This window comes from Haplochromis burtoni, unplaced genomic scaffold (assembly GCF_018398535.1).
Source record: "Haplochromis burtoni strain Fernald_Lab_line unplaced genomic scaffold, NCSU_Asbu1 Contig_9, whole genome shotgun sequence".
Classification (NCBI taxonomy): Eukaryota; Metazoa; Chordata; class Actinopteri; order Cichliformes; family Cichlidae; genus Haplochromis; species Haplochromis burtoni.
In genome coordinates this window covers 1-15,528 of record NW_024582370.1, presented here as the reverse complement: position 1 = coordinate 15,528, position 15,528 = coordinate 1, and the positions used below count along the sequence as shown (strand labels likewise).

The 15,528-nt window shown below is 41.7% G+C and overlaps 1 protein-coding gene across 1 annotated transcript; it reads right to left on the bottom strand.

Annotated features, from left to right (window-relative positions):
• Positions 1–2,885: 2,885 nt before the first annotated feature.
• ddx20 (DEAD (Asp-Glu-Ala-Asp) box polypeptide 20) lies at positions 2,886–14,705 on the bottom strand. Its single transcript, XM_005914615.3, has 11 exons — positions 14,474–14,705; positions 11,940–12,034; positions 11,447–11,615; positions 11,236–11,350; positions 10,929–11,071; positions 10,360–10,498; positions 10,168–10,226; positions 9,759–9,841; positions 9,545–9,650; positions 8,422–8,523; positions 2,886–8,291 (listed from the first exon to the last, which is right to left on the bottom strand). The coding sequence occupies exons 1-11, from the start codon at positions 14,667–14,669 to the stop codon at positions 7,120–7,122; spliced, it is 2,379 nt and encodes a 792-aa protein (XP_005914677.1). The 5' UTR covers positions 14,670–14,705; the 3' UTR covers positions 2,886–7,119.
• Between the last annotated feature and the right edge of the window lie 823 nt (positions 14,706–15,528).

Below are 15,528 nucleotides of genomic sequence, written 5' to 3'. Positions count from 1 at the left end.
TGAAACGGTGATAAAGAGCACAAGGAGCGAGCCAGCGTTTCACCAGTGTAAGCCAAGATCTTATTTCAAAGGCAGTATTTGAAATCGTCTACAGCCTCATTTACAGAACCTTGGGGATGCCGTATAAAATATAAATTACTCAAAAGGCAATGATTTCCAAAGAATTTAAATTGTATTTTTAACTGAAACTAGTACAAAGACAACACACTTTTATGACAATTTTAATTTGATGCCACCCACACATTTCATTAAAGTAAGAGGACAGCTGTGCTGCATACACTCTCTCTTTCTCTAAAATTGTAAATGCATATGAGAAATATTCATTTATGAAGTTTTGTTTTTCCATCCTTTTCTTTGTTCATGATATGAGCTTCTCGTTTGAGCCTCCTTTGTCTTATATGTCCTTTCATAAGTGTGAAAGATCCAGACTGCAGGCAAGTCATTTTAGTACCTGCCAGACCGCCTGATGAAGTTCAACCCGAGCATCAGAATGGGGAAGAAATGCCATTTAAGTGATTTTGAATGTGCCATGGGTGTTGGTGACAGGCAGGATGGTCTGAGTATTTCAGAAACTGCTGGGATTTTTCCACACATCCCAGAAAAAAGAGAAAATATGATGACTCAAATAACCACTCGTTCTGTCAAATAAAAACAGGAAACGCAGGCTCTGAAACACAGGGGCTCACCAAAACTGGAGTTCAGGCTGGTGGTGGTGGTGTAGTGGTATGGAGAGTATTTTCTCGGCACCTTGTGTTCGAACAGCCCAGCCTACCTGAGTGTTGTTGCTGACCGTGTCCATCCCTTTACAACCACAGCGTGTCCATCTTCTGATAGCTGCCTTTAGCCACATCACAAAGCTCAAACTGTCTCAAAGCTGGTTCCTCGAACATGACCGTGAGTTCACTGTACTCAAATGATCTCCACAGTCATCAAATCTCAATCCAGTAAACTCCTTTGAGCTGTGTGCTGCTGATGTGCAGCTGACAAATCTGCAGCAACTGCCAGATGCATGATGTCAATGTGGACCAAACTGTGCAGCTATTAGAGGTGATTTTAAGCCCATCAAGTTGTATAGGGAGTGCAGAATTATTAGGCAAGTTGTATTTTTGAGGAATAATTTTATTATTGAACAACAACCATGTTCTCAATGAACCCAAAAAACTCATTAATATCAAAGCTGAATGTTTTTGGAAGTAGTTTTTAGTTTGTTTTTAGTTTTAGCTATTTTAGGGGGATATCTGTGTGTGCAGGTGACTATTACTGTGCATAATTATTAGGCAACTTAACAAAAAACAAATATATACCCATTTCAATTATTTATTTTTACCAGTGAAACCAATATAACATCTCCACATTCACAAATATACATTTCTGACATTCAAAAACAAAACAAAAACAAATCAGCGACCAATATAGCCACCTTTCTTTGCAAGGACACTCAAAAGCCTGCCATCCATGGATTCTGTCAGTGTTTTGATCTGTTCACCATCAACATTGCGTGCAGCAGCAACCACAGCCTCCCAGACACTGTTCAGAGAGGTGTACTGTTTTCCCTCCTTGTAAATCTCACATTTGATGATGGACCACAGGTTCTCAATGGGGTTCAGATCAGGTGAACAAGGAGGCCATGTCATTAGTTTTTCTTCTTTTATACCCTTTCTTGCCAGCCACGCTGTGGAGTACTTGGACGCGTGTGATGGAGCATTGTCCTGCATGAAAATCATGTTTTTCTTGAAGGATGCAGACTTCTTCCTGTACCACTGCTTGAAGAAGGTGTCTTCCAGAAACTGGCAGTAGGACTGGGAGTTGAGCTTGACTCCATCCTCAACCCGAAAAGGCCCCACAAGCTCATCTTTGATGATACCAGCCCAAACCAGTACTCCACCTCCACCTTGCTGGCGTCTGAGTCGGACTGGAGCTCTCTGCCCTTTACCAATCCAGCCACGGGCCCATCCATCTGGCCCATCAAGACTCACTCTCATTTCATCAGTCCATAAAACCTTAGAAAAACCAGTCTTGAGATATTTCTTGGCCCAGTCTTGACGTTTCAGCTTGTGTGTCTTGTTCAGTGGTGGTCGTCTTTCAGCCTTTCTTACCTTGGCCATGTCTCTGAGTATTGCACACCTTGTGCTTTTGGGCACTCCAGTGATGTTGCAGCTCTGAAATATGGCCAAACTGGTGGCAAGTGGCATCTTGGCAGCTGCACGCTTGACTTTTCTCAGTTCATGGGCAGTTATTTTGCGCCTTGGTTTTTCCACACGCTTCTTGCGACCCTGTTGACTATTTTGAATGAAACGCTTGATTGTTCGATGATCACGCTTCAGAAGCTTTGCAATTTTGAGACTGCTGCATCCCTCTGCAAGATATCTCACTATTTTTGACTTTTCTGAGCCTGTCAAGTCCTTCTTTTGACCCATTTTGCCAAAGGAAAGGACGTTGCCTAATAATTATGCACACCTGATATAGGGTGTTGATGTCATTAGACCACACCCCTTCTCATTACAGAGATGCACATCACCTAATATGCTTAATTGGTAGTAGGCTTTCGAGCCTATACAGCTTGGAGTAAGACAACATGCATGAAGAGGATGAAGTGGACAAAATACTCATTTGCCTAATAATTCTGCACTCCCTGTAGTTGTTGTTTTCTGTTTTTAAAGTGACCATTTTATATTGTTTTTATGGTCCTCGTTAAAAGAGCTTACTAGCTTTTTATGACTCTTTTAAATGTATTTTGTAACATCAATCATGAAATCGTCAAAATATTTTTTTTTTTTGTGATTCAGAGGCAGAACGGTGGCGTGGTGGTTCGCACGGTTACCTCACAGGAAGAGGGTCCTGAGTCCACCATGAGGCCAGGGTGTTTCTGTGTGGAGTTTGCATGTTCTCCCTGTGTTTGTTTGGGTTCTCTCTGGGTGCTCTGGCTTGATCCAAATGTCCAAAAACGTGGGGTTAGTTTTATTGGAAACTCTAAATTGCACATAGGCGCGAATGGTTGTCTGTGTTAACCTTGCAGCGTGTCCAGGGTGTACCCTGCCTCTCGCCCTAAGACAGCCGGGATAGGCTCCAGCAACCCTGAAAAAGGATAAGCAGGAATGGGTGATGAAAAATGTTGTTTTTGTTATTTAGAAATATATTCTTCTTCTTGTTGTCCTAACGTCCTTGGGCATAGTGAACTCTGGCACATCTTTACTCTGAAACACTCTTTGAACTCGTGACAAATTCAAACTAAACTAATTAGTTGTGTTTTGTTGCCTGATCCCCAAATTCCTTCATTTCAAAACCTCTCGTGTTGCCTTTGTATTACTTTCAATTAAATATAGATATTAAACGAAGAACAAGGAATTGCATTGTATTTGATAATTTGCACAGCATCCTGACGTTGTTGGAAATTGAGTTGTAATAACGTGTTTGCTCACATGTAGCTGATGATGACTTTGCTGTAGACGTAGACTGTTTAAAACTACTGCCAAATAGCAGCAAATATTACAAACCTTTAAAAAATATATATATCTAAGCATCTTAAGATGAAGACATCTGAAAAGCTTAAGCAGTTTAACATATACATTTGTACGAAGCCTTAGAAAACATATCATAAGCCATCAGGTGGAGATATAACATACTGGTACAATACCAGTGCATCAGGTCCCTTGATTCTGTGCTTTAGTTCACCCCCCAAAAAGCTGAACCTATTCTGCCACGTTGGAACAGGATGTGTTTTATCTCTGATATTCCTAGCAGTGACTTAGTGCTGTCGCTGGTAGTTTAGTACTGTACACAAGAACAACCGCATAGAGGCAGTATTAGTGTTTAGTTAAACTGTGTGCAAAATTTACATGGGGTTAAAAAACATAAAAGCACAGACAGAGCTTTTTTCAGTGTTCTTTAAAAAGTGGGGTTAGAGACAGTGTCTTTATATTTACAGCATAAATCTGACATTTAGAATCTGTTAAATCTAGAACGAGGGTGTGACAGGTGTCGGCAGAAGCGAGGCTCCCTGCGTTTTTTTGATTTATTTCAATTTTTTGCTAAAGACGGCGGTTCATTTCCTGCTTCCCGGTTTCACAACAGGTTGTTTTGTGTCAGCTGCTCTTACAAAATGACACAGTTTGAAATATATGTAAACATATATTCTGCTCAAGGTGTCAAAAGATTTCATTTTTCTTTTACAAACAACTAAAACAGGTCTGTTGTTGTGTTCGTCTCTCTTTCTCTGTTATGTATCCTCCTTTGATTGTCCTTTTTTTCTGGGCTCAGTTTTCCTCTTACTCTTTGCTTTGCCCTCCTATGCCACCTGTCGTTGTTGAGACTACTGCTGTGCGTAACTTGTCAGGTGTTGGATATTATTTATGACCTTGTCTTGTGTCCCAACTGTGAAACGCCTGATAAAACATCTATATCTGCCACTAATACATAATCTCTGGGCTCCCTTCTTCACCCACCTTTAAATCAATGCTTTCAAGTGTGTACATTTTTACCATAGATTTGGCGTCTCTTCCAATAGTGCAGTCCTTTTGACCCAAGTGTTCATGTCAAAATATTAAATCTTAAGTCTTGCAATTTTGGGGGAGAACATCCTGGGATGAACAGGAAGATCGTGTTCTGAAACAAAAGAGCTAGGTAACAGAGGAGGAAATGAGGTCTATTGGAGCCTGCACACGGGTCAGCACCATAACTTTCCAGCTCCAGCTGCTCAATTGTTTTCTTTTCTTTGGTAAAACTGAAGCAGTCGCTCTTCTGCATTTTTCTCGATAAATTGACTACCTGATAGAACGTCAATTAGCAAATCTGTGATAAACGCTTAAGCTCATCTTTTGTTGGGACGGCTGCTTTCTGTTTGGCTGTGGTTAAGCTGTGAAGACGCTGTGTTGGAACTATATGGAAAGGTCTTCTAATATTTACAGTGCATTTGAAGGTGAAATCAGCTAACCTTTACATAGTAACCTACTTAATCTGGGAGTCCATTGAGTTCAGTTTTACTTTATTTATGCATCACCAAATCACAACAACAGTCACCTTAAGGCTCTCAACAGGAGTGGGCAGTTTACTTTAATAAGGGCCTACGTCAGGAACTGGGACTGGTGTGGAGGGCCAGACTAATAAATTAATTTTATCCCTTTATAAGCTCATTCGCACAGCCCTCCACAACAGTCCCAGTTGATGACAGTTTCCAGTTCTCTATGAGCAGTATGGCAACTGTGGGAAGGAAAAAGTCCATTTTAACAGGTAGAAACCTCCAGTAGAACCAGGCCCAGGAAAAGGCAGCAATCTGCTGCAACCGGTTGTGGGTGAGTGGAAAGAGACGAGGGCTACATCCACACTGTGTTTTCGTTTGAAAACGCATCGTTTTCACTCAGTTTTGGCCTCCCGACCACACTGAGACGGCGTTTTCGCTCAAGGAAAACGCGTTTTGAAAACGCTCTCAAAAACGCACAGATTTGAAAACGGTCCTTTCGCGTCACAGTGTGGACAGCGAAAATTGAGACTTTTTCAAAACGATGACACATTTTAGTCATGTAATGCAGTCAAGTGACCAATTAAACTAAGATAGCGGAGGGTGTTATACAGCCCTATCTGTCTGTACATGCTTCAGAGAGCTTTTCTTCATAATCTTTAACTCGCTTTTGCAACTTTGTACTTTTGAGTTACCCGCAGCAACAAAAATCCCGGTGCTTCTCTTTGACCTTTTGCCGCGACGTTTCAATGAGCCACAAAGTAAATGAACGGCAGACATAAATGAGGCAGGTCGAATCGTATTGCGCTTCACGCATGTGTAGTACTGGAACGTAAGCGTTTTTGGCTATTTCAATGTGGATGCACAACTCTGTGAAAATAACTGAAAACGATGGTGTGGACGCAGAGCGTATTCAGACGAAAACGCTGTTTTCAAATCTATCCGGGCTAGCGCGGACGTAACCAAGAGCAGAGGGTGACTGGACAAAAGACTCACTATGCCAGAGTTTAATAATTAAATGCCCATAAAAATTATATTTTGAAGCTACTATTTCACACCAAAAAGCCAAGAAGGAAAATGAGAAGACAAAGGTATGCCAGATTACACAAGAACCACACTGAACATCTTTGGGGGGGAAACACACACACACACACACACACACACAATGGAGCACCATCAGTCATGGATTGGCCTCCCCACCGCCCGGACTTCAACATTACTGACCTGGTGTGGGATTATTTTAACAGAGAACAAAGCGAAGGACAGCCAGCAACCAAAGAAGAGTTTTGAATGTCCTTCAAGAAGCCTGGAGAACTTTTCCTGAAGAGTACTCAAAGAAATTACAAGAAGGCTTGCTTAAGAGAGTTCATTCTGTGTTGAAAAATAAAGGTGGTCACACCAAATATTAACTTTCCAGCTTCACAGAATTGTACAAAATATGTTTTATGCCTTACATGCTGCATTTGCATTTATATTTCTATCCACCACTGCACATATTTCCAGTTTTTCTAGCAAGATGTAAAGAAATGAGGGATGGCTCAAGACTCTCTACAAGTCATACAAACCAGGCACCATGGCAACAGTAATTACAGCCAGCACTGGTGCCGACAAACAAAATGTAATCTTCATGAGGACCCGTTTAAACAGAATAAAGCAGCTGCACATGCACACTTACTCACTCCGACAGCGTTTGGAAGATTAAATCACCTTCCAATATGAAGAACACACATGCTAGATTAAGATGATTACAGTTAAATGCAGATGATTGGGACCTGGGTGGGTCTAACATGCTTTTACTCCAGGGACTAAAGATCATCTTTGAAATGGTTTTTAATGTAGTCAAGAACTACCAGGTAATCCTCTTCAAATCCATTTTAGAGCAGTGAGTCTAAAAGGGCATACCGTCAGGAGAGACGCACAGAGGCCAACACAGTACTGCACTTGAAATTTATTTTTTACATCACAACTTGACTGGGAAAAAACAAAATGTGTGTAATTTATTAGAAAAGTATTAATGACACCAACATGTTATGGGGAAAAAAACGTATACTAGCCAAAGTGCAAATATGAATCAAGTGGCGTAGTAAAGACACTTTATGTTTGGAAAACAGGATGATTTAAAAAAAAAAAAAAAAAAAAAAAAGCCTGGTCACGGTATCCACAACTCATTTTCTCATCAGTTCTTCCATGTAGACGGCGTTCATACGATAAGCTGCCATCCAGTTGTAGGCTACATTATAGTAGTTTTGGTAGCCTTGCTCTTGAAACGGGGACATGGAGGCGTAGTAATCATTCCAGGCGCTGTAGCAGGCTCTCCAGTACGTTTCAGCACACCACTCGTCCTCTTTGTCAGTGCAATCTTCGTCTTCTTTCTTCTCCCTCTTCCGGTCCCTTTCCATCTTTTCTTTCTGTTTTTCAGTTTCTTTTTTCATCTTTTTTGATTTTTCTCGGTGTGCTGGGGCCGGAGCTGTCTGATTGGTTCGCCTGCCTGATTTAATGCTCAATGCAGATTCCCGGCTATCGGGAGGAGGCACAGCTCTCCCACGTGTTGCACACAGTGTCTGGTCAGAGTTTCTGAGTGGAGGAGGAGTATAAGCCTTGGGTTTGGTGGCGCTTGCTTGTTGTGTGGGTGGAGAAGGTGGATGTGTCATTGCAATCTGAGGCTTAGTGACAGCTCTGTTCTCAGATCCTGTGGTCTCATTTGAACTTTCCAGTGTCGCATCATCTTCCATGTCAGATTCAGAACTGGAAGAACCAGAGATGGACCTTGGAGGTGAAAAGTTAGATTTAAGCCGTTCGACATTTCGTGTAAACATTTGCGCTCCATCATCATCAAGTGTAAGATACTCCTTATGCCCATTCTGATCGCTGGGTTCACCATCGTCTCTGCCTCTGAACTCTCTGATGATCTCCACCGATCTCCCCAGACCTGTAGTGATGAAGTCCTGGAAGTCCCGCTCGGCCTCCTCAAAGGTCACAAACTTTGACCTGCAGTTCTTAAACGAGCTGAGAGGAGGGATCTTCGGCAGACTGTCTTGGAGCTCTTTTCGAGTCTGTGTCACCTGAGCAGGCAGAGTGTCCTCTGTGGAAGATATCTTCCTAGCATCCTCTTCACAGACCGCCTCTCGCCTGGGCATTGGATGCTTCTTCTCTGGCTTTCTTTGACTGCCGGGCTCCACAGCTCGATCTTCAACGCAATCAGACACAGAGACGTCAGGCTTTGCACGTCTTTTCTTCTCTGCTCTGGGAAACAGCCGGGATACTGGGTCTGGAGTGGACGCTTCAGTGCAGACATCCCAGTCGCACGGCTCATCCATCAACCTGGGCTCTATCGTGGCTAAAATGACAGCAGACAGATGAGACCGGAATGACTTTTACCGATTAATATTGAATCAAAAGTAGACATGAAGAGAAAAGTTGTGCGTGCTGCATGTAAAAGCCCCACAGAGACGTGAACAGGGACTCACATGGCAGCGCAGACAAACTAAGGCCACACTTCTGAGCGATGGCCATCATCTTGTTCTCCTCCTCGCCATGGCAACAGTAGGTCACAGCCAGTCCCTGAGTGCCTACAAGCAAAATGTAATCTGGATGAGGACCCACTTAAATAACAGGAAGGGATAAAGATGAATGCAAGAGTCGTGTATAATGGGATGGCAGCTGCACACAAACACACGTGCACTTAGAGAGAGCATACAGAAGCTAAGATTGAATAACCTCAATTCTGGGGGAAAAAAGTTAAATGCAATTAAATGCAAATGACTGGGAACGTTCTGCCTCTGGTGGTTGGGTCAAAAATGCTATTGATTCAGAGAGAAAAGAATTTGCTAAATTATTTATAAAAAAACCTCAGTCTGGGTCAAAGACATATGCCACCAGAAGAAAAAGCTTTGCAACATTTTTTTATTTTATTTTAGGACAATTCAATTCAATTTTATTTATATAGCGCCAAATCACAACATAAGTCGCCTCAAGGCGCTTCATAGATACAGAGAAAAACCCAACAATCATATGACCCCCTATGAGCAAGCACTTTGGCAACAGTGGGAAGGAAAAACTCCCTTTTAACAGGAAGAAACCTCTGGCAGAACCAGGCTCAGGGAGGGGCGGGGCCATCTGCTGTGATTGGTTAGGGTGAGAGAAGGAAGACAGGATAAAGACATGCTGTGAAAGAGAGACAGAGGTTAATAACAGATATGATTCAATGCAGAGAGGTCTGTTAATACATAGTGAGCGAGAAATGTTGACAATGTGCCGGTGAATGGCCACTCAAATTGAAAGCAGCATAACTAACCTTTTCATCAATTTGTAAACTCTAAGTAATATTTTTCCTGGAGCTATTCTAGTCTGTGTTTCGCATCAAGCTAATTGCACATCTAAAGAATAGTGTTTCTTCCAAAATGTGAGATGGAGGGAGAATCAATTCTACAAAAAAATAAAAAAATGATGCAATTTCTCTTCAAACATATTTTCCTGCTGCGGTGCCATTAGCCACCTGTGCTGCCTGACTTGGTGATGTGACAAGGTGAAAATGCTGAATGTCAAACAATGCTTGCTCTCGCTGCCTCTAAAGCAGCGCTGCACACTAACCAAAACGTCCAGCTCGTCCAATTCTGTGCATGTAAGTTTCCCAATCCTGCGGCACATCCAGGTTTATCACCAAGTTGACCTTCTCTGCGTCTATACCTCTTGAAGTCTGAAATTGTGAAACACAAAGATTACTCAAAGTTATTAGGCTAACAGAAAAATGATTTCGAAAAATTCACGTAGACGTGTGGAAAGATGGAAGGTTTCTGCATCTCACCAGGTCAGTGGAGATGAGCACCCTGCACTGGTACTGCTTCAGTTTTGACATTGCCTCCAGTCTCTGGTCCTGACTCAGACCACCTGCAGAGGCCAGACACGACACCTCATTAAATCTGATAACGTCAACTGAAAGTCGCTGGCACGGAAGCATTAAAAATACACACATTCACAACACTGTATGAAGGTCATTTTAAATATGTGCACTGAAACATTGCCAGGCAACACTGCAAATCATAAACCACCTGGCCAAAGAAATAAAGTCAAGAAATGAATGAATTCCAATGTCTAAAATTCAAAAGCAGCTGGTATACCAGTATAGAAATGCCTCAAATCAATTACCTGATTTTTCACAGTATTACCATTTTTATTGACTCATCCTAACATTACATTACATAAAGCAGTCTTACCAGAGATGCAAACAGCAGGCAGACCTTTGGAGGACAGGATGTCTGCCAGGTGCTGAGCCCTGTGGTAGCAATTCATCGCATTAGCATTTGAGAAAGCTTTTTTAAAAATAATTAATCCTCAGATCTAATGCATTCTATATAAAACAAGTATAAAAAATATACTTTTTCTTGGCATTAAATGCAATCACATACCGTGTGTGTAGGTTTGAAAACACCAGCGCTTGGTTGAAGGGGATTTTACTAAACAGCTCTAGCAAGTGCTGCACCTTCTCCTCAAAAACCTTGTGAGGTAACGGATGGGACTGAACCAGCTTGTAATACTGCTTCAGACCTGACAGGGGGCGACACAAGGACGACATACATGCTGTCATTAATTCAACCTGACCTAACAACTTTGGTCCTTCGAGCAGGACGTGCTCTGTCAGTGATGTGTGTGAATTAAAGGCTCGAGTTCTGAGCTACAGATAAATCCATTTTCTGACATTCACTCAAAATAAGCACAGAGCTTAAAATAGGATCCTGTGGAAGAGAAGAGTGTTTTTAACTTAGCCTTATTACTGTCAATCATATCACATCCCCCAAGAATCTTCTGTCAGGAAATAATCCCATCAAACATGTCAGTTTGCAGACTTGGTTATCCATGCAGTCTTATTATGCAGAGTCTCTGTTGCTATGACAGCAATTTAAATACATTAGAAAATGTCAAGAGAGGCCAAAACTCAGGAATCTTTATCTTTTCCATCTATTAAAGTGGGTCTTACCTTTCAGGCCCATATCACTTGGATTTAGCCGTACAAAGGTGGGCTCTCTCATGTAGCGGGTGAGGTGCTGAGCAAGGGATTCTGGGTAGGTGGCGGAGAGTGCGAGCATCTGTTTGTTCACAGGCAGCGAGGAGAAGATCCAGCTAAAGAGGACCAGGATGATGGGTGAACTTTAGGTTATGTTGGTTTGTAAATGTGGTTACGATACGATATATAAACGGCTTCAGTCTAAATGTACTGCTTGCTCGCTACAGCGGCCTGCTGCTCATTTAATAGGAGTATAATCACAGAAATTGTATCCTCATACTTTATCTGTTCCTGGAAGCTGCCCTCCTCCAGCAGCTTGTCTGCCTCGTCCAGAACAAACAGTCTGATGCTGGCCGTTGACAACATGCCCAACTCAATAAGCTGCTTGATGCGACCTGAGCACACAACCGGAACACTGTTACCGAACAAAAACAACAGCGGCGTGGCAATTACGTGACGTGGCACTGCCGACTACTATCCCGGGTTCCTACCAGGTGAGCCCACGGCTACATGACACTTCTTCAGGTGGGTTTTGTCCTGACTCACAGGCCTGCCGCCAATGAAAACATGGCACTCCAGGCCCTCCATGGCACAGCCTATGGCCATGACCACCGAGTGGATCTGCACTGCTATCTCACGTGTCGGAGCCAGCACGAGAACCTGCAGGAGGGAAAAGTGTCCAAAATGAAAAAAACAAAAAGGCTTATACTCGATTGGGAGAAGATTAAGGATGAACAGTAAGACCCCAGAGCTAATAAGATTACATTTGTTCTACAAGACCAGGTGTACCTCGTCTTTATCAATCATTCTTCCCTTTCATTCATGCATTTGACACTAAGCAGCTTAAATTCAGCAGAAGGCCATCTGCTGGTCATGAAATGATTAAATAATAAAACTTCCCCTTTCCCTCTTCTGATGATGTTTTACTTTAACCATCCGAGAGCAAACGTAGGTCATATCCTCATAATCAAATATTACACTGACCTGGGTTGAAGGATTCTCCAGGACCAGAGAGTCCAGGGCGATGGTGCAGAACACGCATGTCTTTCCTGTCCCAGACTTGGCCTGCACAATCAAATCTAAAAGAAGAGACTCAGTGAGCGATGCACAACAGGGCTGGCAAATGACAGTTTTGGCATCAGCAGTTAATTACCATGACTGGGTGAAGTACTGCTGCCTAATACTTAGCATCAAATCAATTGTCTCCCACCATGGTTTAAATTAACAAGTGTTTACCTCAAGTACAATGAAATTAAGCACATTCTGCATCACCACTGCAGCCGAGAGCTTTTTCAACACACGGGCAACCTCCAAGTGGAAAGCAACTATTCTGAATTTGTACCTCGTAAAGGCTGTAAAATGTTTAAAAGCAATAAACGCTTTTGATCCCCAAGAGTGATTTAGCATCATGATGAACAGTTGTGGTATCTATGATAGTCAAAAGAAGGACTAAAGTACTTAAACTGTTTTCTCTGCAAATGATTAAAAAAAAAATGACCACTTTTCAACTAATGTAGTTGTTTCGAGCTTTTCAAAATAAAATACTTTTAAATATCCTTTAAAACTAAAAGATTTGTTCACATTTGACCACGGCTTTGAGGCAAGTTCACAACAAAAGTCAGTGTACAGTCTGAGTGTAGTACAGCTACAGTAGATGGAAACTTGATTTTTCTAACAATAAATTTCTGTGATTATTGAACAAAACAAAAGCGATATTACTAAAAATAGTAATAATGTTTTGCCACCATTTCCAATACCATGAAAGCTATGAGGATTAAAAAGGAGTCCATCCGATGAGCATTTTTAACCCAAGCTAAGCTGCTCTACTGTTTCGTAATTCAACTAGATTTGGACTCATCAGATATCATAATCAGAATCCTTTATTATTCCCTAAAGAATTATGTGGTTACAGTTGCTCCAAGACAATAACAACGGTAACCGACCGAACTAAAAGTTCACAAAATAGAAGAAACTCTCTAATATATAGCTCAGTTATGAATATCCAGAATATTACACAGATGAAATACATATTATTGAAACAGATAGAAGCTGAAAATGTGTAATTTGATTTTGTATGAAGAATTTTTATAAGGAACTACATTAAAATGTAATACATGATTGAATTATTCAGAGTAAAAACAATTTTTGGAGTACAGCTGAAGTTGCGGGGCCATATTAAACCCTTTTCTAAACTAATAATATAGCAGACCTCTGCAGTTAGTCGATAAATATTCGGACAGTTACACAAAGTTCTTTTTCCCTGTGTACACCTCACAGTGGATTTCATGAAGATGTGACTTTCAACTTATTTCAAGGGGTTCAACAGAAGTATTGCGTTAAGTGTTCAAGAATCAGAGGCACCATCTGTCAAAGAGGGCGGAGTTAATGTTACAAACTACGACTGTGAAATCGCAGGGATGCATGGCTGCCTGTGAATCTGGACCTCGAGTGTTTACTGACGATGTGCATGCTGGTAGCAGGAGCAGGATGTACCTTGAAGTGTAAAGGGGAATTCAGATTCCTCCAAGTGCTGCAAAACTGATGGAGCACTGCATCACAATGCAAACGGAAAATGACTCAGAGCATACAGCAGAAGCAACCTGAGAGTTTCAGAGGGCAAAGAAAGTGGGAATTCTTCCTAAACCAGCTGTTTAGGGTCTGGGGTCTTACTGCTCATCCTTTTGTCAAACCTCTGAATTAAAGCTGAACGTTTTCCCTTCAAATACATTTTGACAATTTGATTTAAAATTCACAAAAAAAGCATCAGTGTCCAAATACTAACGAACCTAACTCTAACACACCCAGCTATTGTACAAACAGATTTTTAGATCAGATACACGATGGTTTGTCTCTACTGCCATGATATCAAATGTAATAACCTTTTTACATTACGTTCTTTTAATAAGCCTAGAGGAGCTGGGAATCGAACCGCCAACCTCCCAGTTAGTAGATGCGCTACCTGATTACCCACAGCCAAGTTTTATGTCCTAGATTAATAATCTGCATAAATTTGCCCATAAGTGTGTTTTTTGATTGCAGTAATAATAGTGATAACAGTATTTTTTCATTTCATATTTATGAGGAGATGCATTGGATAAGCGGACGATAATGAATGGATAGATGGATTTATGAGGCATAATATGTCACATCACATTAATCATGTGCGTCTAAATATTTACGACCAGTACGCTTTACAACAAAAAATTAAAATACTTTAAAAAGCTGTAAAAAAAAATAAAATAAAAATCATAATAAAAAAAATATTTTTTAACTATAGTGCCAGTCATGTATCTGAGCAGACATGCAAATTATAACTGATGGTTAACAGACAGATTCTGATCCCTGATGTATGTAAATGCACTAATGTAAGTTAGTGGTTTTATTTCGCGTGCATACATAAGGTATTTTGTTGCTCTTCTTATAAAATCAATTATAAGCTTTATACACTGAAAACTTTAATATTCCTGCCCCCAGCACACACACATGTGGACCCTCCCGCAGTTTTGTTTTGCACCCACCGAGTCCGCAGCGGCCGAGCGGGATCGCCTTGAGCTGGATCGGAGACGGCTTCTGAAATCCCGCGGCGGACAGTCCGTCCAACACGGGCTGAGACAGCAGCAAGGAGCCGAAGTCGATCCCCTCCGACAGAATCACGTCTTCGGTCCGTTTTCGCGCTTCGATATCGTGAGCTGCTTTCCTCACGGAGGTAGCCATGTTTGCTGTGCTGTTCACTGCCGGTGACCCGGGTAAAAAAAAGCAGAGCCACAGCTGCGCTTTAGCCCCCTCTAGCGATGCGGAGGGGGAATTAATTTCTCTGCACAATCATCTGGGTGTGATTGGTCGATTACACACTTTTTGGCAATAAATCGTATATGGTTGGAAACCCTGTTTATTTCCCCCTTAGTGGTGCTAAATGTTTAAGGAAAATGCATTTGTGGGCTGAACAGCAGAGTTGACCATGTGGGCTGTGCCCATGAAAAACTTGCAAAATCTTCTCTCCCAATGCAAAAGAAAGTATTCTGCTATTGAATCTTGTTTGGTGCAGTTTATGGGATTGAATTTTTGAAGTCTGAAGAGGCATATTAGCAATTTAATGGTTTATTCATTTGGTAGCATGTGGAAGAACCATCTGAGAACCATACCTCCTCCTCATGCTGGTCACCAGCTTGGTCACGTACTGCTGTGGGATGGTATCCCATTCTTTAAGCAGCATTTGTTGCAAGTCAGCCAATGTGTCAGTGTTGGTGACTCTTGCACGAACAGCATACCCAAGCTGACACCAGAAGTGTTCAATGGGGTTGATGTCAGGACTGCAGGCACACTATTCTATCATGCCCACTCTTGAACTCTGAAGATAGTCTCTGATAAACCTCATTCTGTGAGGCCGAGCATTATCTTCTTGGAGGATAGAGTTCGGTCTCAGACAATGGAAATAATGAATTGGTATTGGTTGGAGAATTACATGTTGAGATCTCTTTGCATTAACAGTACAGAAGTATTCATTTATGGCAAAAGGTCAATAACGGACTATAAAGCACCAACAACCGGTATGACGAACGCGGCCGTGACTCTG